At 41.7% G+C, this 25,338-nt stretch overlaps 1 protein-coding gene across 3 annotated transcripts in view; it reads right to left on the bottom strand.

Annotated features, from left to right (window-relative positions):
• The window catches only part of BCAS3 (BCAS3 microtubule associated cell migration factor), a 657,814-nt gene that overhangs the window by 408,989 nt on the left and 223,487 nt on the right, over positions 1-25,338 (bottom strand). For all 3 annotated transcript variants that reach the window (XM_069971782.1, XM_069971780.1, XM_069971781.1), the window contains exon 17: positions 17,171-17,321. In XM_069971782.1, the coding sequence (XP_069827883.1) occupies positions 17,171-17,321 (151 nt within the window). The remainder of the gene's footprint in view (positions 1-17,170; positions 17,322-25,338) is intronic.

Below are 25,338 nucleotides of genomic sequence, written 5' to 3'. Positions count from 1 at the left end.
GTGCGGGAACCAAGCAGTGGTTCAAAAAAAGTACCGCACAACCACCATCCCCGCGCCGGAACCGGTCTGTTCATGTAAAAAGCTCATAGCGATGCACCTAGTGGTTACACTCACTTTAAATTATATAGCACCAATATATAGAGCTGCATTTATATTTATAACAAGCACCCCATTCCATCACCAAGACACCGATCAGTTACCATACAATGGAACTTATACAGTTACCAACATTTCAGAAATAATAAACCCATAATGAATCAGAAAATCTGCCCAAAAGTTAAATTCCACTAATATTATTATCTTGATGAATATACGTGATTTCCAGAGCTTTTTCCACAATTAAATACACGGCAGGCTCAGTTTTAGCATCAGATCAGATTGAAGGGTTATTGTTTAAGTATCCTATGGATAAGGGATAACGTATAGATTGGTGAGGGTCCAACCGCTCAGACCCCCGACAATTCCAAGAGCACTGTAATAGTAGAGCCCTAATGAACAGTTACAAGTGCTGCTGTTAGGATCTGCAATCTCGCAACGACTGATGCAACTGCTGTTAGGATCTGCAATCTCACAACGACTGATGCAACTGCTGTTAGGATCTGCCATCTTGCAACGATTGATGCACCTCCCACACGCAGCAGGATCGTGAATAGGTAAGTTCCCACTTTTCTACAAAACTTGTTTCTTTCTCTTAAGTTCCCAGGAGCCGTGTTTAGCAATGTTTGGGAAACCACAGAGAATGAATGGAGAAGAATAGAGCATGCACAGGCCGTTCTGTTCATTTCAGGCCCTATTGTTATGTGTTCCAGGGATCGGTGACGGTCAGACGTACATCAACCAATTAGTACGTTATTGCCCGTCCTATGGATAGGGAATTACTTGTTGAAATGAGAATTTCCCTTTAAGGTCTGACACTTGCATTTTTTTTTTATCCAAATTTGTTCCTTTTTTTATGTTGATAAAACACGACTGACAACCCAATAAACATTCACATGTGAACGACGCAAAAACATAACAGGTTTGTTTAAATTCAACCAACTGACTTCAATAGCCAAAAAAAAAAAACAGGTACGGATACGAATCCATTGGAACATGCTGATAATTGACAAAATCCTTGCCATAAAAAAACCCATGTATAACAAACAAAAAATATGAATAAAAACTATTTGTATTGGCATTGTTTCTTTAATAAATAAAAAAAGAAATCAACTGAATTTATATAGATCTGTAATGCAGAGGTGATAGAGAAGCGTCACAAAGAAAAACGTTATCATGTTTATCAATATTAATATTATTCTAACATTTAAATTATTTTGTCTTAGTATAGGAAAGAGGCCTGAAACTCATAAACCCGTGATTACACCGAACTTCAAACAAAGGATGTTCAGTACAAATAACACAAATGATGGGAAAAATTTTTAGAGGAAAAAAATTGCTTTAGTTTTAAAGCTTCACTGTTGTTTACATTTTTTAGCAGAAATTAATAGTACAAGCGATTTTAAGAAACTTTGTAATTGGGTTAATGAGAAAGCAGTTTGAAGCCCTCCCCCCTATCTTCATTGTTCTCTATGGAGAGGGGGGGGTGAAGGGAGATGAGGCACCAAAACAGGACAACATAGAGTTAATTTACAGCTACATCACCGGCTATCTCCTGTGAAGTCAGCACTGACCTCTCTGACCTCTGAATACCAGCTTTCACACAGCTCCCACTGTGTAATATTTTGTTCTCTGCTCTCTACTGGCGACTAATCTCCCTTCTCCCCCTCCCCTCTCCATAGGTTACACAGGGCAACTGATGTAAAAAGAGTCAAGATTTCCTGATAATGAGCAGTGAATGAGAGAAAGGAGGGGGGAGGAACCTGGGGAAAGTCTTTTTGAATGCAGATAATGGCATATTTGCCTAATAAACCCAGATTTCCTAAAATCGCATGGACTATTGATTTCTGCAAAAAAAAAAATGAAATGACAGTGAAATTTTAAGCTCCTACACACAATAATTTCAATTTCAATAATTCAAAGCTTCAATAGTATAAAATAATAAAGGAAATTACATAAAAGAACATATTCAACGAGCTAAGGTGAATAAATTAAAAAAATCAGGATGGAATATCCACGGCCATAAGATTTGTCTAACCATCTTTTTATGTCCAGAGGAGTAAAGAAAAAAAAATCAATTTTCTAGAATATTTGTGCTATAAATAGTGTGAAAACGTTTAGAACATTTTTACTGACAATAATTTACTTATTTGAAAAATCTGCTGCCAAAATACTACCAATAATGTACAATAAAAAAAAAGATGGAGTAAATGTATCCTCAAAACTCCGGTTTGACATCAAACAGATGGGACTCTCTTTAAAGCGAATATACCACCAGTACTTCAGTTTTTTTTTCCATGAATAGACCAGCACCGGAGTGGGGATGCTGGTGCCGTGGTCCTTTTTTAGAACCGCTGCCCAGTTCATGGAGCCGCGTCAAAGAGGAGAGGGCCCGCTTACAGTGCTTCATGCCTGGCCAGTGCTCAGTAATATACCGACACAGTGCGCAGGAACCGGGCGGCGGTCTACAAAAGGACCGCGGCACCGGCATCCTGTGTCGGCAAAGGTCAATTCATGTAAAAACAAAAGCGATGTACTGGTGCTACATTCGTTTTAAGGCCAAATTTAAAGCGTAACTGTCATATTTTTTTTTATTGCAGAAATCAATAGTATACATGATTTTAAGAAACTCTGTAATAGGTTTTATCAGCCATAAAAGCCTCTTTCTGTACTCAAGAAGCAATCTCCCAGCCTCCCCCCCTGACTTCTTATCTGTGCATTATCAGGAAAATCCGTCTTCATTACAGAGAAGCCAGTGAAGACTGGTTCTCCTGAGTCCATTATATCCTATGGAGGGGGGGAGGGGCCAAGGGAGATGAGTGAGCAGGAAGAGGTGACATGAAGGTCAGCTGTTTGTACACTGTCTGGGCACCTAAAACGCTGGATTCTGGGGTCAGAAAGGTCAGTGCTTATCTATGAACTTAATGAGAGAAGATTGCAGGGTGTTGTGCTTTGCAGGACTGCTCCGTGCTCAGTCACTCCTAACAACCCCTCCCCTCTCCATAGACCATAATGGATACAGAAATCCTGCTTCATCTGATGTCAGGGGGGAGCTAGAAAACTGCTTTTTCAGTACAGAAGGAAATTCTTTTGGTTTATAAAACCTATTACAGAGTTTCTTAAAATCGCTTGTACTATTCAAAAAAATGACCCTGAGTTACAGAGTTTAGGCTGGGTTCACACTACGTATATTTCAGTCAGTATTGTGGTCTTCATGTTGCAACTAAAAACAGGAGTGGATTGAAAACACAGAAAGGCTCTGTTCACACAATGTTGTAATTGAGTGGATGGCCGTCATTTAATGGCAAATATTTGCTGTTATTTTAAAACAACGGCCGTTATATTGAAATAATGGCCGTTATTTACTGTTATATGGCGGCCATCCACTCAATTTCAACATTGTGTGAACAGAGCCTTTCTGTGTTTTCAATCCACTCCTGGTTTGGTTGCAATATGAGGACCACAATACTGACTGAAATATACATAGTGTGAACCCAGCCTTAAAGATGCAGCGGAGACATTGTCTAAAGCAATAGCGATTTTTATGTAGTAAAAAAACGTATCCTATGAACTGGGTCAAGAATTATTTTTTTTTTTTAATCTACATGAGATTTCTGACAATTTTGTAACATGTCCTGCACCAATGACACACCAGTATGATTCTGGCTATTGTATTGTCAGATGAAGTGATACAAGATAAGCAAATGAAGAGTGCGGCCGTTTTTTCATGCATCATGTATCTCAGCACAATTACAGGGTTAAGCAGCTGCTTTAGAAAGAAGTGCTGTGTTTCCTTCCAGCACCGCTCAAAGGTGCTGACCAAGTAGGTGTAAATACATCTGTCTTTTGCCATTTGTACTAATGCATGCCTCCTACACTTCTCAGCGCACAGCAGATGGTCTCTGTCCTGTCGAAATATTACAGTGTACAGACTTCCATTGCTATGTGTTGCTAGAAATATGGGGGCAGATGTTAAATATGTTAAGCACATGCTTTGCCCCCTGGAGGTTTAAGTTAAGGCTGCCGTCTCAATTTGGCTATCTTCTGCATGCCAGGATTCATGGTTCTTAGGCGTTTCTTTTAAATCTCTCCAAATAGATCATGTCTTCATGTTAAGCTTCATTACAACAGCCACAAAATATTTCATCAAGTAGCCTTTATTAATATGTGCTTTACAAAACAACATATTTAGGGCTTTGCACTTGTTTATTCCTTGTGTTCTCGCATATGTCACGTTTCTGCTTCTTCTGGCCTCTATAATAATGGGCCGATGAATGAAGATCAGATGGTGGTCACACATACATTTAGTCATTTCTTTCCTATGTATTTTGCATATAGGTAAGAATATTCGGACAGGTCATACTTCTTATTGGACGGTGCAATGAAAGATGTAAATACAATATAAACATAAACTGAAACACATCAAATGAAGGAGCAGAAAGGTCTGTTTATAGACAGGGATATGAAGAATAACATGTTATCCCTGCAAACTGGCTGCTACTGAAATATCATTTGATTCCAAAATAATGGGGGTTCCAGACTGCAGCGTCATCCGATTAATAGCGCTGCTGAACCTCACGCGAACTGCCAGCGAATCTTGGAACTGGCCGAGGAGCATAAAGCTTTTGAAACTCCTTCCAGATTAGAGCGTTTTCCAGATTGACGATTCACTGAGTTGTAATTCGGCGCTGCGGCCTGTTTGTCCAGCGATGACTAATTTGTTCCATCAACAACTCATCAGCTCAGTGATAATGACGTAAACCAGGCCTATTACCGTTTAATAGTAAGTAAAATTATACAGTAAAAAAAATTCGACCTAAATATATAGGTTGTTTTTGGAAAGTTTAGGCAATATTCCTGTATATGAAGAGATGACACTATATAGAATGGTAAGCTATTAGTATTCACTATATGACATAAGAAGCTATAGGAAATGCATATTTAAATAATTGTAATGGCTAAGCATTGTAGACTATGCAACACAATGAGATACATAACCAACTCCACACTTAAAAGGGGTTGGCCATTGAATTACAGGAAACCTACATCCAATAGTTTACAATAGTGAACCAGCTCCTCCTTCTGGAGGAGGGCTAATTTACATATTTTTACAGTAAGACTTCCTACACCTCCTTGAAAGGAGACACATTGCCCTCTTAGACACACTGAAAGAGACACAAGGAGATGCATTGCCCTCTTAGACACACCCAAGGAAACACAAGGAGACAGACTGCCCTCTTAGACATACCCAAGGAGACATATCGCCCCCTTAAGACACACTGAAAGAGACACAAGGAGACACCCTGCTCTCTTAGACACACAAGGAGACACATTGCCTTATAGACACACAAGGAGAAACATTGCCCTTTTATACAGACAAGGAGACACATTTCCCTCTTAGACACAACCAAGGAGACACATTGCCCTATAGACACACAAGGAGACACATTGCCCTCTTAGACAGACGAGACACATTGCCCTCTTAAACACAACCAAGGAGACACATTGCCCTCTAGACACACAAGGAGACACATTGCCTTCTTAGACAAGGAGACACATTGCCCTCTTAGACACAACCAAGGAGACACATTGCCCTATAGACACACAAGGAGACACATTGCCCTCTTAGACACAACCAAGGAGACACATTGCCTTCTTAGACAAGGAGACACATTGCCCTCTTAGACACAACCAAGGAGGCACATTGCCCTCTTAGACACAACCAAGGAGACACATTGCCCTCTTAGACACAACCAAGGAGACACATTGCCCCGTTAGACCCACTTTAGAATACACACCGTGCCACTTCTAGTGTGGCAGAACAGTCAGGTTTTAGTTTTGTCATGTTAAAAACTCGACAAATTTACTAAGGGCGACAGACACATTTACTAAGGGCATGAGACACTAATAAATCTGGTGGTTTGGGAAATTAAAAGTTGATGTGTAGGGTTGTTGAAAAACAAACAAACAAAACGGACAATCTTAGTAAATGAGGCCCTGTGTCGTCTGCTGTTCTTTGCTATGGTGTTCTACTTTTGCATTACAGTTACAGACTTAGGATCAAAGGTGTTAAAGGGAATGTGTCACAAAGTTAAAAAAAAATAAAAAAAATGATAAAATTGAATTTGTTTTTTTTGTTAATTTGTAAGTGTTTTTTTTTTTTTTTTTACATGTAAGGAAATATGAAAAAATAACTATCTAATTTTCCATATTTCCCAGTAATGGCCCCTAGGGGGAGCTCCAGCAGAAAAACTGCTGGTAAAAGTTACCTGATATACGGCTGTGCTGAAAAAAGAGGCAGTCTCTGCTCAACTGCTGTGACATCATCACCTCCCTCCTCTTTTCACAAAGGAACAAAGAGGGGAAAGGTGATATTATGTGTACTGCTGGGCAGCGCCATTTTGTTGTTGTCTGCACAGAAGTACACATACAACAGACGTGTCTCACAGGTAGAGTATATATATATATATATATATATATATATATATATATACCTTCTCTACCTGTGCTATGTGTGACACTGCGGTGTATTATGAAGGGCTCATTATATATATATATATATATATATATATATATATAAAATCCCATATATATATATATATATATATATATATATATATATACCTTCTCTCTCTCTCTCTATATATATATATATATATATACACATACACACACAAAGATCTATAGCACGTCCTTCAGTGAAAAAAATGCACTCCATTGTGGAACTATGTGTGTATATATATATATGGCTCTTGCATGTATGTGTGTGTGTATATATATATATATATATATATATATATATATATATATATATATATATATATATATATATCTATCTCCTGTATGTATCTATGTGTGTGTGTGTGTGTGTGTGTGTGTGTGTGTGTGTGTGTGTGTGTGTGTGTGTGTGTGTGTATATATTTTTATTTATTTACACACACACAGGAGAGTACCGGCTATTGCTCTCTGGTGTATATGGGGGCTAATTGTACCAATTAAAAAAGAGTAGGAGAGACACTTTGCTCTGCCAAATGCAGCCACCTCAGTGAGACAAGAGTTGCTGGCTGTAATAAGCCACTGTAACTCCTTTGCTGCAGTCACTGATTGGTTACAATATTCCTGTCTGTACAGATGTATCTATTGCAGTGTAACAAATAGTTGCCAATAGTTCTGGATAACAGTAACTTCTGTCCTGGGAGCTGATTGTTTGGTTTATTCCTATATAATCACTGTGGGGGATAATACATGTATGTACTGGTACCTTATCTGGCTTGGACCCGACAATAACTCCCAGCATACACATGCAATATCCTCCACAGTGATTATATAACTATAGGGGAATACACCAAACACATCATCAGCTCCAATGATAGGAGTTACAGTTAATCATTACAACTTGTAATTTACAACAAATTGCTTCGCTATGGACATAAGAGATCTGTGTTATTACCTGAGCTCCTCCTGCAGCTGTAGATTGTCGGATCCCCAGTGCAGCAACTGCCCGATCAGGACACTCAGTTCCCTGCCCTGTACTCAGTTATTGTGGGGTCACAGTCACATGAACCGAGTACAGAGCAGGGAGCTGAGCCAAAGTGAGTGCTCTGATCGGGCAGTGGCTGCACTGGGGATCCGACGATTTACAGCTGCAGGAAGAGCTCAGGTAATAACACAGAACACTGTACTGTATAAGACTCCCACTGAGGGGGCAGCAGCACATATATGGAGGAGAGCAGGGGCACATAGCAAGAGGGGGGAGGGGGGGCGGGCATGGGGCAGCAGCAGTATATAGAAAGGAGGGAGAAGCGGCATACAGGAGGGAGGGAGAAGCGCCATACAGACAGATGGGAGAAGCGGCATACAGGAGGGAGGGAGAAGCGGCATACAGGAGGGAGGGAGAAGCGCCATACAGGAGGGAGGGAGAAGCGCCATACAGGAGGGAGGGAGAAGCGCCATACAGGAGGGAGGGAGAAGCGCCATACAGGAGGGAGGGAGAAGCGCCATACAGACAGATGGGAGAAGCGGCATACAGGAGGGAGGGAGAAGCGGCATACAGGAGGGAGGGAGAAGCGCCATACAGGAGGGAGGGAGAAGCGCCATACAGACAGATGGGAGAAGCGGCATACAGGAGGGAGGGAGAAGCGGCATACAGGAGGGAGGGAGAAGCGGCATACAGGAGGGAGGGAGAAGCGGCATACAGACAGATGGGAGAAGCGGCATACAGGAGGGAGGGAGAAGCGGCATACAGACAGATGGGAGAAGCGGCATACAGGAGGGAGGGAGAAGCGGCATACAGGAGGGAGGGAGAAGCGCCATACAGACAGATGGGAGAAGCGGCATACAGACAGATGGGAGAAGCGGCATACAGGAGGGAGGGAGAAGCGGCATACAGGAGGGAGGGAAAAGCGGCATACAGACAGATGGGAGAAGCGGCATACAGGAGGGAGGGAGAAGCGGCATACAGGAGGGAGGAAGAAGCGGCATACAGGAGGGAGGGAGAAGCGGCATACAGGAGGGAGGGAGAAGCGGCATACAGACAGATGGGAGAAGCGGCATACAGGAGGGAGGGAAAAGCGCCATACAGGAGGGAGGGAGAAGCACCATACAGACAGATGGGAAAAGCGCCATACAGGAGGGGGGGAGAAGAGCCATACAGGAGAGAGAAGCGGCATACAGACAGATGGGAGAAGCGGCATACAGACAGATGGGAGAAGCGGCATACAGACAGGAGGGAGGGAGAAGCGCCATACAGACAGATGGGAGAAGAGGCATACAGACAGGAGGGAGAAGCACCATACAGACAGATGGGAGAAGCGGCATACAGACAGGAGGGAGGGAGAAGCGCCATACAGACAGATGGGAGAAGAGGCATACAGACAGGAGGGAGAAGCACCATACAGACAGATGGGAGAAGCGGCATACAGGAGGGAGGGAGAAGCGGCATACAGGAGGGAGGGAGAAGCGCCATACAGACAGATGGGAGAAGCGGCATACAGGAGGGGGGGAGAAGCGCCATACAGGAGGGAGAAGCGGCATACAGACAGGAGGGAGGGAGAAGCGCCATACAGACAGATGGGAGAAGCGGCATACAGACAGATGGGAGAAGTGGCATACAGACAGGAGGGAGAAGTGGCATACAGACAGGAGGGAGGGAGAAGTGGCATACAGACAGGAGGGAGGGAGAAGCGCCATACAGACCGATAGGAGAAGCGGCATACAGACAGGAGGGAGGGAGAAGCGCCATACAGACAGATGGGAGAAGCGGCATACAGACAGATGGGAGAAGCGGCATACAGACAGGAGGGAGGGATAAGCGCCATACAGACAGATGGGAGAAGCGGCATACAGACAGGAGGGAGGGAGAAGCGCCATACAGACAGATGGGAGAAGCGGCATACAGACAGATGGGGGAAGCGGCATACAGACAGATGGGAGAAGCGGCATACAGACAGGAGGGAGGGAGAAGCGGCATACAGACAGGAGGGAGGGAGAAGCGGCATACAGACAGGAGGGAGAAGCGGCATACAGACAGGAGGGAGAAGCGGCATACAGGAGGGAGAAGCGGCATACAGGAGGGAGAAGCTGCATACAGATCGGGGAGAGCAGCGGCAGGTATACAGATCAGGGAGGGCAGCGGCATACAGACGGGGGGGAGCAGCGATATACAGATCGGGGGAGCAGCGGTATACAGATCGGGGACAGCAGCGGCATACAGACGGGGGGAGCAGGGGGAACACAGACCGAGGCAGCAGCGGCACACAGACAAAGCAACAAGTTCAGGGAGTTAGTACAGAGAAGGACCATAAAACCAGGGACTTATGGTGAAGAAGCAGCAGCAAGCAAGCTGTAAACCACAGTTCAAGTAACTTTCAGCCACTCTCAGTACTTTTCACAGTACTTCCAGGAGCAGGCTCCTCTAAAATGGTGCCATCGCCCTCCCCCAGCTGTGTACTACGCATGCCTTTGAATATGCCTAGCACACAGCTCATGAAGCACAATGTAAGTAAACGGGACGGACTCCGTCCCGTTCACTTCAATGTTATGTGTGTGCCGTACAGCATCTGTGTAAGTGTCGTGCAAAGACACCATACACAAATGCTATTCAACATGGCAGCCCCCTGTGGCCAGCATCACAAGGTTATAAAACATTGATACTACAGGCAAAATAAAAAAAAAAAAATACCAAACCACTTATTTTTTATAATTACATTTAAAGGAAAAAGAAAAAAAAAAGTGACACTATCCCTTTAAGGATGTGATATTTTGTATATTTAGTAAAACCATTACAATATGGCGCTGACCTTCTAAACAAGTGGAGATACTAGTAGATAGCAAGTTACTGTTCTTGTGATTTTCCCATCTCAGACGATTAAGAAGAATCCAATCGCTTGAAGCAAATGAGCAAAGGAGAAGTGACCCCACCTCCATACCTTCCATATTAGGGAGGAATAGAATCTGAATTTTGACTTACCTTAGTATAAGCCCCTTAAGAGGCAGCCTATCTGCTAGAGATGGGTTTTTCCTAATGTAATGAAGACCTCAGAGCACACACAGTGATACAGATTATTAGCTTTTTGACCTAGAAATTAAGGTCATCTGCTTTTGATAATCGCTTCAAAGGGGGGACTGTTAAGGATGTCATATTTTGTATATTTAGTAAAGCCATTACAACATGGCGCTGACCTTGTAAATACATAGAGACGTTTACATTCCTTAAAGTTTTCATAAGTAACACTTGTGCTATGTAAATACCTTGGCCAATGAAGTACTCACACAAGCCTTAGTAGGAGAACACATGCCCACAGGATATATAAACTGGCTGCCATCTTTGAATAAAGGAGATCCACCTTAACCATCAAAGTGTCAGGGTGTTTGAGTCTATATAAACTATAACTTGTAATTCGGATGGGCAAGCATCCCAAAAATGCACAATTTATATAGTCATTTCACTTAGGCTATAACAACAACCACATTGGTATTTGGTTATCCTGGGTCCTTGCAGAGGCCAAAGAACCTATTTGGTTTATACATGGGTACATTTAGGAGGCTGCCATTTTGATGCATTTGGTGCTGCATGTTGCACCATTCTTAATGTTAAGAACTGCTTATGGCGGCTAAATCTGCAGCCTTGGACGGCACTTGAACCGAGCTTTCATTTTCTGCTATTTGGCCATTCCATTAGAATACTCTGTTTGGCTTCCTTCACCGCTAATATGCTTTTCTCTCTCAAAATCCATCCTGCAAAGTTCACACTATGTTTACTGAGGAAAGTGCCTGTTTTTATGTCCACTCTGAGCCTTTTTCCAACTAACCTTTGTGAGAAGGTACTGTATAACCTTATTTGATCTGTAGCTTGCATTCGTTTCTATCGCCTCCCTTTCCGGGCCTGGCCGCGGTAAACAACAATCAAACACTAAAACGCACATTAGATCAAGTAGCCATTCTCTCTGTAGCGTCTAGAGTTGTAGGCAGCAACCTTTGCAATACCACTTGAACTCACTACAGATATTTCCAATAATCTTCTGAACCTCTGAACACGAGTGGTATACATTTTACTCATAAGGCAGAAATTCTACTGTGAATTTTTCCAATGTTTCTTATTCACATAAAACAGAACTGTTTTACCTCCCCCAATCCCACATGGATCTTCGAAACTAACCTTGCCCTTCAGATATCCGTGTTTAATTGCCTATAATTACCTATTCGTTGTCTCCTTCTTTGACGACAATTTTATAAAATTATTGAAATCTATTAAATTCAAAAAACAGCAAAATTCTACATTTCTTCCATGCTCCTACCTGTACTTTCTTCATTTTTCAGTAACATCGTCTTGCAGTTTGTTTACACTGTCACTATCATTACTAATTTGCCCATATTTGAATATTTTGCTATAATCTGTTTATCCCTCTTTATAATAAGGTCCCTCTTGCTAATTGCTAATCCATTGCTAACCAATTGCATGTTTCCATGTAGCAGAGCGAAAGACACAAAGACTGCAGTAGTGTATAGTCAGTAGTAGAGCTCCCGACCTCTGTGCTGAATTCATAGTTTACACTGCTCAGTACTGCTCTATAATGTTCCACCTACTGCTGCTTTTGAAAGTGTTCAACAAAGTGGACAAATGGGAGCAGATGTCCTTTTGTGTGTATGTACAGTGTATAGGAGCTACTGTAGTCTCCACCGACTAGTCACGGACAACGCAAAATTAGGCATGTAACTTACAGAGCAGAAATCTAGTGACAATGCCATATACCATACACCATACAATGCCATAAAGTTATATAATGGCCAGAAATAGTGCTATTCTCATGTTCATACACAACACCTTATTTTGAATAGCTGCTTGAAATAACGTGTACGCTTTAAAGAGAACCTGTCACCCCCTGTGCCGGGGCACAGCCCGGCCGACGCCCCGGTGCATATACTTACCGCTTCCACGAAGTCCCGGTCCCGGAGCCTGTCCCGCCGCCGAGATCCGAAACCGCGCTCACCAGAGATGAGTCCGACGTCCAGAGAAAAATGACTGGAGCCGTCATTCTCTATGGGTGTTGGACTCATCTCTGATGAGCGCGCGTGCGGCTTTGGATGGGAATATCTTGGCGGCAGGACAGGCTCTGGGACCGGGACTTCGTGGAAGCGGTAAGTATATGGGTCTGCACCGGGGCGTCGGCCAGGCTCTGCCCCGGCAAAGGGGGTGACAGGTTCTCTTTAATTATAATTGTTTTCTATCACAATGTATATTATAATATATTACAATGTTATGGGGTAAGTTTAAACCATCAGCACCTATGCTGACATAGGTGCCTGGTTTATTACGCTCGATATCTATAATAATTTAAAACTCTATAAACTTAATTGTGCTTTCCGCTTCCCTAGTGACCTATAATCATCGTGGTTCCTCATTTTCAGTCCCATCAAGAGAAGCATCTTATCTATAAACTGTTCTTCAGAATGTTTTTCTTTATATTTTAGACTGACTTCTAACATCCAATGCTCTAGATATGCATTATATTACTGTTTTGCATTTATTCCTGTAAATCTCTGCTTGTTCTGCTCAAGTATGCATTATATAGATGAGAGCTGTCGATCACTATTAGGCCCACCCACTTGACTACTCTGCCCAAAAATGAGCAGCGGTTTCCATGAAAGAAAGGACATGAAAAAAACAAATTACATGGATAATACGTATGAATAGGCATACACAAAGCAATAAAAAAACAGGCCAACATTTCTGAGCAGAAAATAAAATAAAAAGGTGTTTGTTATTCACTGTGAACTATCCCTGTGCGACCTTCCAGTTCCAAACAGGAGAGCGTGCTTGGTTACATTTAGGCCACGAGACGTGAAAGTGATTAAGCGGAGCTGCCAAAGCTTAATAGGAGGAGGAACATGCTGCTCCGACACATGCAAAGTGTTCTCATCATGTGGTCATCCAGGTTCCCAGTGTGTGAGCTCAGAGCAACTTGGAAGTTGAAGCCATCCAAAGAGGATATATGCCTTGTGAAAATCCTTTATTCACATCAGTTTCCTGACAGATGTAGGAGAGAAATGGAAATATTTCATATCCAATTCTAAGGCTGAACCAGTATTAAGGGGAAAACGGCGCAACTCGAAACTGAAAACTAATTATATTTTGGCTCTGGCCTTAGACTACTTACTGACCGTGTGGAAAATGATTATTCTATTTGCTGTATGTCTGTAACACGTATATTTATAGAGTTACCAATCTTGGCCAGCGTCTGCTTGGCCTGTTTTAGAAGACATATGGATTGGATGAATTTCAATAAGTCTGATGTGGTCAGACATGAGTATCCAAATAAATTATTTCTGCAAAGGCTCAGTCTCTGTTTGTTTCATTCAAGCCCTAGATTTTCACCTCTTCCACTTTCCCAATACATTTTTCATAAGAAGGAGGGCAGCCAAGATGCTAAAGGTTGACACCTTGACACATGAAGGGCAGACGTGCACATGAAGGAGAGAGGTGCGCATGAAGGAGAGAGGTGCGCATGAAGGAGAGAGGTGCGCATGAAGGAGAGAGGTGCACATGAAGGAGAGAGGTGCGCATGAAGGAGAGAGGTGCGCATGAAGGAGAGAGGTGCGCATGAAGGAGAGAGGTGCGCATGAAGGAGAGAGGTGCGCATGAAGAACATACGTGCACAGGAAGGACAGACGTGCACAGGAAGGACAGACGTGCGCATGAAGGACAGACGTGCGCATGAAGGACAGACGTGCGCATGAAGGAGAGAGGTGCACAGGAAGAACAGACGTGCGCATTAAGGAGAGACGTGCGCATTAAGGAGAGACGTGCGCATTAAGGAGAGACGTGCGCATTAAGGAGAGAGGTGCGCATTAAGGAGAGACGTGCGCATTAAGGAGAGAGGTGCGCATTAAGGAGAGAGGTGCGCATTAAGGAGAGAGGTGCGCATTAAGGAGAGAGGTGCGCATTAAGGAGAGAGGTGCGCATTAAGGAGAGAGGTGCGCATTAAGGAGAGAGGTGCGCATTAAGGAGAGAGGTGCGCATTAAGGAGAGAGGTGCGCATTAAGGAGAGAGGTGCGCATTAAGGAGAGAGGTGCGCATTAAGGAGAGACGTGCGCATTAAGGAGAGACGTGCGCATGAAGGACAGACGTGCGCATGAAGGACAGACGTGCGCATGAAGGACAGACGTGCGCATGAAGGACAGACGTGCGCATAAAGGACAGACGTGCGCATAAAGGACAGACGTGCGCATAAAGGACAGACGTGCGCATAAAGGACAGACGTGCGCATAAAGGACAGACGTGCGCATAAAGGACAGACGTGCGCAGGAAGGACAGACGTGCACAGGAAGGACAGACGTGCGCATGAAGGACAGACGTGCACAGAGCTTCTGTCTCTTTTTTGGTAAGTCCATGACCCCAGAATCACTAAGATAACTCTCCACCCTGGGGCTGCCCAGACCGTACATTAGAAGAGTATCACTCGGCCATTCTTATAAACATATCAGGAAAAGAGAGATGAGCAAACTTTGAGGTCGCTCAAACTAGTCCAAATCTGAACGCTCTGCATTTGATTACTGGTGGCAGAAAAACATGGATACAGCCATAGGCAGCCTACTCCACACTGACGAGAGGCAATACCCCGAAACAGCTGTCTGTGGATGGATGCCTGGCTTTGGTTTTACCTTGTCATGTCGTAATACTCACAACTGAGTTAGACTCTGACATAAAAGGGACCACCCTGGTATTTCCATACTGGTAGGAGTAGGACTTAAGGGGCTGCTCAGCTCTAATCAGGAACATCTTATACTTTCTTTTCTGCCAATCGTAAAAGTCTTGATGATTTTAAGCACATAGGAAGCACATAAATTATGATTCATTACTGACACATTATAATACCCTAACAACGTGCGTCTTACACCACTACATTTTACACTTATGTATTGGTTAGTGCAGTATTTTCTCAACTCTTTAGGCACCCATGATCGCACCGCTTGGTGGTCATGGTCAGCTGTAGCCTAGATGAGGGCAATGGGGAATATCCAGAATAGCACGGATGGGAATTCAAGCTTAAACACTGGATAAAAGCTAATTCACCATTTTTCCAATTTGTACAAAACCTGTAGTCACAATTCAGTCAGCAAGCTAAGAGCTGAAGAACAGCGTCTGTCCATATACTCTGTGACTTTCACAATTACACATCCATAAAGCAGCTTCTATGGATGTGCCGAGGCCTCAGTGGTTGCAGCGCTCCCATATACTGTAGGCTGTTATGTGAAAATATGAATGTTCCACTCGCAATATAGATAAATGTAAAACCAATATCAGGCCTTTGTCCACAGTTTATATAAAAACATGAATTCATATTCGTAAGCTGAAAAACTATTTTTCCCTGCTCTTCCAGCAAGCCTTAAAGGGGAACTATCAATAGGTTAGAAGAATCTAATCTGCTGACAGCTCCTTAGTGGGCACAGGGGACTGATATGTCTCTTATCCTCGGGGCCATTCCCATGCTGTTAGTTGTGCGCGGTAAGCCGCTAGTAGCACTGGAGGTCTGGCTATGGCCCCTCCGAGCACTGATGCGGCTCACCCCTCCATTGATGAGCATTAGGGCGCGCCCCCTCTAATTATTGTAATTGGAGGGGGCCACGCCTCCATGACTCCTAACAGCTTACCGCACACAACTAACAGCACAGGAATGGCACTGAGGATAGTAGGAGACATACCCTTATCCTCAGCGCCCACTAGGGATATTTTGTAAAACTGAATGTAAACTCACCTGAAATAAACATTTATCTATGTATCCTTATATAATAATAAAGGCAATAATGCAATAAAAACAAGGTTTAAAAAATAAATCAATAAAGGCAATAATATACGGGCGGACTAAATGGACCAGGTGTTTTTTTTTTTTTTCTGACAACAATCTTCTACTTTTCCATTGTTATTACAACGCAGCTTTAGAAGTGCCCGAGATGTACAAAAAAGATTGTAGCAATAAAATGATCTGATAAAAAAAGCGTGTGTGAAGGCACTCTTATAAAGGTTTTTATGTTAAACATATTTTTTAAGAATTTATGGTGGCTTTTTCTAATTTTCCATTTTTTTCCATCTATATTATAAAATAATCCTGATATTTTGCAGTTTTCATTCTCACCACTGGGGCTAAAACTAAGCTGAGACTTCCTGTTGTGTCTGTGGCGATAAGAGGAGGCTGCAGTAAAGTGACTTGTACAGCATTGCAGCATCATGTGATATCAGTAGATAGAGGAGACAATAGCAGCTCCCTGCATGACCTCTTCACAGGTCACAGAGCGTGCTCAGTAATGTTTCACATTAAGCTCTAGGGGACAGAGTCTGTCTATTGTCATCCATGTCCTTGGGGCTTGCTGTAAAACATATCACTAAATGCTGTTTAGCTCAGACAAGACGGCCGCCCCCAAAACAATGTAAAAAAAAAATTAAATTAAAAAAAATACAATCACAAAATAGAAAGAGATTAGAAAAAAATAAAATGTTTTAGTATCTGACTCTAATCCCTTTAAATAAATATTCAGTATTGCATTTTACAGGAAAGATGAATAAGGTATCAATGCTTACCCTGTGCGTTTTGTGATGGTTCCCAATGTCATTGGCTGCTTTATTTGAACAAGCGGTAGCACGACCGTCAGACTGGGAAGCGGTGAAAGTCGTGGGTTTCCTGGGTTGTTGTTGGTAAAATTATTGTAGTTTTCTTGACTGTTGAGTTTTCCTGGCAATAAGAATAAAACAAGGATAATCAAGAGGAAATACAGATATTGTTGACATAGAACATTGTTCCATTGTTTTACTTGTTTTACTTGTTTCAGATGATAAAGGACATAACACTAATCTTCCTTTACCCCTTAAAACTAACTTGTCCCCTATTTACAGCATAAGGGAGGACGAGGGGTCCAACCTCCACCCCCCCCACCCCCCGGCGAGCCATAGAGAAGGAATAGAGCCGCGGGTCACGTGCCATACCCACTGCTGTATTCACAACAAAGAAGCCAGGGGGCGACCTGTTTATAAGTTTATGCTCATTTTGATACCAAGATACCATAATAATGTGTCCACATTTACTCTATTTCTAATTTGGTTAAGGATTCATATTTATTTCTCATCAAAGGGATTATCCAACCAATATCTTTTTCTTTCAAATCAACTGTTTTCAGAAAGTTATATAGATCTATATTTTAGTTCTATTTAAAAATCTCCAGTCGACCAGTACTTATCAGCTGCTGTATGTCCTGCAGGAAGTGGTGTATTCTCTCCAGTCTGACACAGTGCTCTCTGCTGCCACCTCTGTCCATGTCAGGAACTGTCCAGAGCAGCAGCAAATCCCCATAGAAAACCTCTCCTGCTCTGGACAGGAAGACTGGAGATTTTTAAATAGAAGTAAATTACAAAGAATAGTTTATTTGAAATAAAAAAATATTTTACAACCCCTTTAAATTGGTTCCACACTATATCACATCTCAGAAGGCTTATTTTATACAGCAATCACTTTAACACACAAACAGCCAAAGCATATAGGGTGACATTTATTAACATTGTGCCGGTGGCGTACGCCACGGAGAAGGCGCGGAGTCTTACCTTCTCCTTGGCAAAAGCCAAACGTAACCCCTGCTCACCTAATGAGTGGACAGGGGAGTGGCAAGGCAGGGAGGAGGCGTGGCCTCACACAATGCCTAATTTACCAGGTGTAAACTGTGCAAAAACCTATACCAGCTCCAAAGCCGATGCAAGCCCTGAAACAGGTGCATGGCTGTGCGGCTTTACTAAGAGGTGTGAGATAATTCGGATCAAGTCCAGATAAATGTCCTCCATAGTGAGTGAGTCTGAAAAGACGCTAATCTCACAGCATATATATCAGAATATTTTAGGTGTAGAGATAAAATAAGGAGACATCTGTTCATTATTGGAAAAAATGTTTGCTATTGGTGATAATAACAACCAATAAAAAAAGTGACCAATAATAAAAGTAACCAATAAAAAAGTAACCAATAATAAAAGTGACCAATAATAAAAGTAACCAATAATAAAAGTAACCAATAAAAAAAGTAACCAATAATAAAAGTAACCAATAATAAAAAGTGACCAATAATAAAAAGTGACCAATAATAAAAGTGACCAATAATAAAAGTGACCAATAATAAAAGTGACCAATAATAAAAGTATACTGGTAAGTACTATAGAAAAGGCACGGACGGGATGCCCAAAGTAGAAGAGCTGGATTTGAAGGAACCTTTCATTAAAAAGAAAACAGCGGCCTAACAAGCCGAGATTGATGGTTTTGATTAGAGGGGATTATTTCAGGATTTAAATGCCATGAATAAAATCTGTTTTCCAAACAGACTAACAGCGTTTAACCTTTTGAGCACTAAACATGGATGCTGCTCATCTCAAGAACTCTTGCTCCGGCTATTGTTAACCACTCACAACCTTTCAGCCCCCAGACAGAAGAGGAAATGAGCTACAAATTACACGGGCTGGAGGAGAGGAAGAAAAGCGCGGAGGAGAAAGAAGCTCGGAGAATGGGGAAGAGAAAGACCTGAATGAGCCTGTTTGTAATAAAATCAAAGAATCAAAAAATCCTTTAAATAGTCAAGAAACAGGGAGTTAAAGAGTTTAGATCATTAACTAGTTTTCGGGTCTGCGATAATGCCCGGCAATGTTGGCTTTTGTCCGTCCTTAATCAAAAAGGAGCCATATTGGGAATTAAGTTCCTAAATAACCGGTGCATTCTTCAGTCCATATTACAGAAATCCCAGGCCTGATCCGCACAATCCCGGCTTCAAGAGGGTTCTTAAAATTTCAAAACAGCTACACCCCCAGCACGGCCACCTTTTTACAAGGAAGAATAACAGCATAGAAATGGATTTCTCACAGGAAGCTGCCTGAAATACCATAATGGTACTTGAAATGGAAAGAAAACAGCCAAAGGAAGAGGGCAGGAAAGATCTCCTAATGAATTTCAGTCTTCGAGAAATAGAATGCTTCTGTGCTTCTTCATAAAAAAAAAAAAAAAGTAAGATTTTCTAAAACATTAATAAAATAGAGACATAAGGCAACCAGTGCACAAGGAACCGAATAGAGATGGCGGCGGAAAGGACAGAGGTCAGGATGGAAGACGACCGATCTACAGGAGAAATGTTGTAGCGGCGTAATTACTGCTTAAATAGCCGCGTGTTAGTCCACATTACCTGCAAATAACTACGTGTAACGCTTAAGAAAACACACAGAAAGTGTCAAAACGCCCAAGTAAAACTTCAACCGTAGTAATAATTACGGCATGTTGACTTTACACTTCTTTGTTAATGATTTAGGTGCGGGTGAAAGTTTAATGGTTTTCACGCTGCTTGTCTGCCGAGCTTCTAAAGGATTCATTTGTCTCCAAAGACACAGAGGCAAAGTAAATAGTCAGCGCTGCACATGACGAGCAGGACGAGAACGGACAGAAATTCTTTTCAAATTACTACAATTCTGCAATTACTCGTATAACCAGAGGATGATTTCAGGTAATTGCGATGGTTACACTGTTATTATAATGTACTGCAGGAAATCATAGGAAATTTGCTAGCACACAGAAAGTTTATGTCAGGTAAAAAGGAGTTTTTATGCCAGCAGGAAAAAAATATATATAAAAAAAGCTACAAGTGCCGTAGGTAATGCACATCTTCTAGCCAGGTGCACAGAGTGCTGGGAGCATCATTTCTAGCACAGAAAAAGGAAAATAAATTGTATCAAATTTCATTCAGACATTAAAGCTAATTATTTAAGTTAATATAAGTTATTCTGGGTTTCATTAAAAAAAAAAAAAAATCTTAAGAAATAAAAGATTTGGGGGACATATATCAAGGGTTTTGCGCCTATTTTTAGGTGAATAATTGGATTTTTCACTCATTTTTGGTCTAAGTTTTAATGTTGAGCCAGTATTCAACGGGCAAATATTTTTTTTAGACGAAACTTTTTTACCACTTAAGGACTTAGCCAATTTTCATTTTCGTTTTTTCCTCCTTGTGTATATAAGGCCATACATAGCACTTGCTCTTTTTTCACCTAGAAACCCACATGAGCCCTGATTTTTTGCGTCACTAATTGTATTTTGCAATGGCAGACTTAATTTTTGCATAAAATATGCTGCGAAAACAGAAAAAAATTATATGTGCGGTAAAATTGAAAAAAAAACAAAAAACGCAATTCTTTTTCTTTGTTTTTACGCAGTTTGACCTATGGAGAAATTGACGTTATATATGTTCCTCAAGTCGGTACGATTAAAACGATATGCATAACCTTTATATTATTTGATGGCTTTTAAAAAAATAAAACCTTCTACAGAAAAAAACGTTCCTTAAAATCACTCTATTCCCAGGCCTATAACGCTTTTATCCTTTGGTCTATGGGGCTGATTGAGGTGTCCTCTTTTGCGCAATGACGTGTTCTTTCCATCGGTACCTTGATTGCGGATATGCGATCGCTTTTGATCGCTTTTTAGTACAATTTTTCTGGATTTGATACACTTTGCACTTTTGCACAATTTTTGCAGTTTGGCGGGTCTTTGCGCTTACGCCGTTTACCGTGCGAGATCAGGAATGTGATAAATTAATAGTTTGCACAATTACGCATGCGGCAAAACAAACATGTTTATTTATTTTTATTTATAAAATGGGAAAAGGGGGGTGATTCAGACTTTTATTAGGGGAGGGGATTTTTTATTAATGAAAACACTTTTTTTAACTTATACAGTAATTAGAAGTCCCCCTAGGGTTAGGGTTATTACCCCTGGGGGACTTCTAATACAACTACACTGCTCTCCCATAGAGATCAGTGTAGCTGTATTATACAGCACCGATCCATGAGATCGGTGCTCTATTGCTTTGTTCTGCTGCAGACCATTGCAATAGAATACAGAGCCGGGATTAGCATCATTCCGATGCTGAGACCCGGCCCAGTAAGACCAAAGGATTCCCCCTCCGCAATCGCATCGCGGGGGGATCCCACCACTAGACATCAGGGATGGGCTGCAAATAACACTGTTAGATGCAGCTGTCATGTTTGACAGCTGTATCTAACGGTGTTAATTAGTGGAAGCGGCGATCGTCCCGCTCCCGCTAATAGCCGCGGTCCCATGATGCAGATGGCAGTCAAGATAGCAGTGCAGCCCCCCTCTGAACTCCTCTTCAGGACATATGCCGTACGGGTGCCTGTTTTGAGTATATACCCAATAATTTGCCTAATTCGGGATTAGCACCAAATTTATCATTTGCGACTTTTTTAAAAGTCACACAAACTGAGTGAATGCCTACGTCTAGTCAGTACCAGGTGAATGAGCAAATTTTTGCAAATATTTTAATATTCTAATTACAGATTTAAGTAAAGTTTGTTAACCCTATTCAGCTGGGTAAACAGTTGAGTACTTTGTAGAAATATCGCATGTTTTAGAGTCAATAGTAAATGCCCCCCTTTTGTGTTCTTTTGGGGTCAACAACATATACATAAAGCAAGGGCCGTAGTGTCATTTTAACCGCTTCACATCAGTAATACGAATATATACATTCCTACTAAACATACCCCATGGAGTAGGAATGTATATATACGTTCCTGCGTGTCAGAGGGGTTTGATGTGTGCAGGACTGCTGCAGTGAGAGTGGTCACTCACACATCAGTGTCCTGGGAGCTGAGCGTAATGACGATCCCACAGCTCCCTGCCATTAACCCCTTAAACACCGCAATCTATAGTGATTGCGGCGTTTAAGGTACTCAGTGACAGGAAATGCTCCTGCCACTGAGTGATCGGGACCATGCTGCGGGGGTCCTGATCACTTGTACCGATGGGCGGGGGTAAGTCACTTACCTGGTTCTGTCGGAACGGCCTCAATGGATAGAGCCTGCAGGCTCTATGCATAGATCGCCGATAACACTGATCTATGCCATGCTATTACATAGCATTGATCAATATATGCAATCTAATGATTGCATGTTTTACAGTGAAATATAAGTGCCTTTTTTTTAAAGTGTAATAAAAAAAGTTTTTAAATTTATTAAAAAAAACTTTTAACCCCCCCCAATAAAACTTAATAAAACCTTATACCCCCACCCCCCTCAATAAAAAGTTTAATATACCTCCTTTTCCAGTATAAAAAAAATAATATATATCGTAGCCTGTGGAATTGTCCGATTTATTAAAATATAACATTATTGTTCCTGCACGGTGACCGCCGTAAACAGGAAGAAAAAAAACATAAAAAGAGATAAAAAAATTACACCAATAGGATATTAATAAAATCTAGAGATTATGGCGCAAAAAATGACCCCAACCAGCCCTGTAGGTGGAAAAATAAAAGCGCTATCGCTCTTAGAAGGCGGGGAGGAACATTGCACTAATTTGGCCCAGACATCCGTGCATCTATGGGCTCAGTCTTGAAAGGGTTAACAAATTTAATATGCTTTTCTAAAGAAGATGGTACACATATCAATCTGTAGCAAAAACATTCAAATGGTCCCTACTCCCACCCTTATGGATGAGAAAGATATCAATACAGAATGAAAGAGGAGATGGAAGGGGAAAGAGTAACCAGTCTCTCCATTTTTATACCTAGTCCTAAAGTTAACATAGGACATATCCTGGATTCTTTTGTACATGCAGTAGATCTGTAGATACCAAAAGGGCTTTTGATCAGGTACACTTGGACTTCTTGAGACCAGCGTTGACGGACATAGCAATGTGCCCCTCCCTGCTTTAATGGATCTTGGCTCTTTAAACCTCCCCTTGTGCCCAGGTCTAAGTAAATAATATACGGACAATTTCACGATGGACTTCTTATGTTCAGCTTGGGCAATAAAAATAAAGCCTCTTCAGATTGATATTTTTCCACAAGAACATGATTCCAAAGCATTGACACGATGGACCTCCAGCGTCAGGATAAGAGATGAGCAAATTTGCTGAAAGTTTCGGTTTGCACAAACCTGAAAGATCGGCATTTTAAAACCCGAACTTTTGGCAAATACGCTCATGGATCTGCCACAAGCAATATGACCCACATGGTCATATTAATTAATCATACAACAAAACTATTCTAGAGATGAAGGATATTCTGCAGCACACCACCTTGTGAAAAAATCCAGGTAAGTTTTATTTCATCCAGTAGAAAATTCACAAAGGTGCAGTAAGAAGCAAAATAACGCACAATGCTCCGGTGACTACATCACCAATTTCAACTATTTAACAGATATCCCGCTTAGCTACATTACTATGACTGCAGGGTAACCCCGTGGTAGCACAATCCACTGCAGATTACGTACCCCCCCCAGAATATACCCCCAAAAAAGTAAAAAAAAAAAGTTGCCATTTACACACTATGAATACACATTATCATTAAAAAACAGAATTTCAAACAATTCATAAAAAACGAGTCAATTTAACGTGATTAAGAAGCAGAGTAAAAGAGGAGCCAGAAAGTAGAGCCCTGTCTGCCAGTGTCTGTATAAGCGATGACGGCCGGCGCTCACATACGTGATCCCATCCTCCGCCACGCTTCTTTTACATATGGTGAGCAGTAAGGATTACAGTGAAAGCTTGAAATGCAGCGGACTCGATTTTCTTCATTCTAAAAGTCTAATCCAACAGGAACATATGTTGTCACTGGATCATTTAAATAACAGCAATTCTTCTATGATGGTGTAAAATTGCTTAGTAAATAATCCTCATTTTATCTTATAACAACTGATGGATTAGAGTGAAATTATTTTAAAATGCATCGCCCCCAATAACACGGCTAGAAATGATATCGGTTACAGATGCAGCCGGGGCCGCCATGTGTCTATAAGGGCTTGTTTAGAACAGAAACGCTAAATACTGCACATTTGGTGGAAATTTCCATTACTGAGTATTGAGGTCACAGAAATATACATAAAAAGGCATTAGGCATCTGAAAGAAGAGTCAAAGATGGCGAAACAAGGATTACGACTAATACACAAGAATTTGTCTACACAGTGCTTCATGCCAGACCGGTGCTCGGGAATAGACCGTCGCTGTACGTGGGAACTGGAGGCGGTGGCTCAAAAAAAGGGCCGCATTATGTGCATCAAATGTAAGAAGTAGCAAATAAAATCTTCACACTATGACTGCTACAACTACTACCACATAATGACTAATACCACTATACTGTTACTGAATAAAATCCACTATATGAACACACATATATTACCAATAATAGCAGTATACACTGGATAAATAATATTGTCACACCATAACCACATAACCATACAGTGACTGGATAATACCACTACACATCTACAGGATAAAACCACAAGATAAAGACCAAGCAATGACCATACTGAGAAAGATCCTAACTCTACACAGATTTTGCAAATCTAAAAAGTGATTATAGTGCAGTTACATCCAGTGACTTTCCTGTGCATGAATTGTGACAGTTTTTGCTAACTGAAGGTGTTGGCTTTTCATTTCCTTTTTCATCTGGCTCAGACAATCATGAAGACCTCTCTCAGCCAAGACCCATCCCACTATGCAACCGTAAAGTAGATCTCTCTATGCCCAATATAGTAGTTAGGCTCCCTCTGCATTCATATAATAGCTGGTCTATTATGTGGCAAGCGCAGGTCCTGACAGATTTACCTAAGAGACATGCACTTCTTCGTGAATCCGGTGGGGTGAATGGGGGGTAGAGACTTATTTAAAACCGGCTTACGAGTGAGCTGAGCCCAGCCAGTTGAGATATTTTCACAT

This window comes from Dendropsophus ebraccatus, chromosome 5, assembly GCF_027789765.1.
Source record: "Dendropsophus ebraccatus isolate aDenEbr1 chromosome 5, aDenEbr1.pat, whole genome shotgun sequence".
Lineage (NCBI taxonomy): Eukaryota > Metazoa > Chordata > Amphibia > Anura > Hylidae > Dendropsophus > Dendropsophus ebraccatus.
The sequence above is the reverse complement of the archived record's forward strand: the minus strand, read 5'-3'. Positions and strand labels throughout refer to the sequence as shown.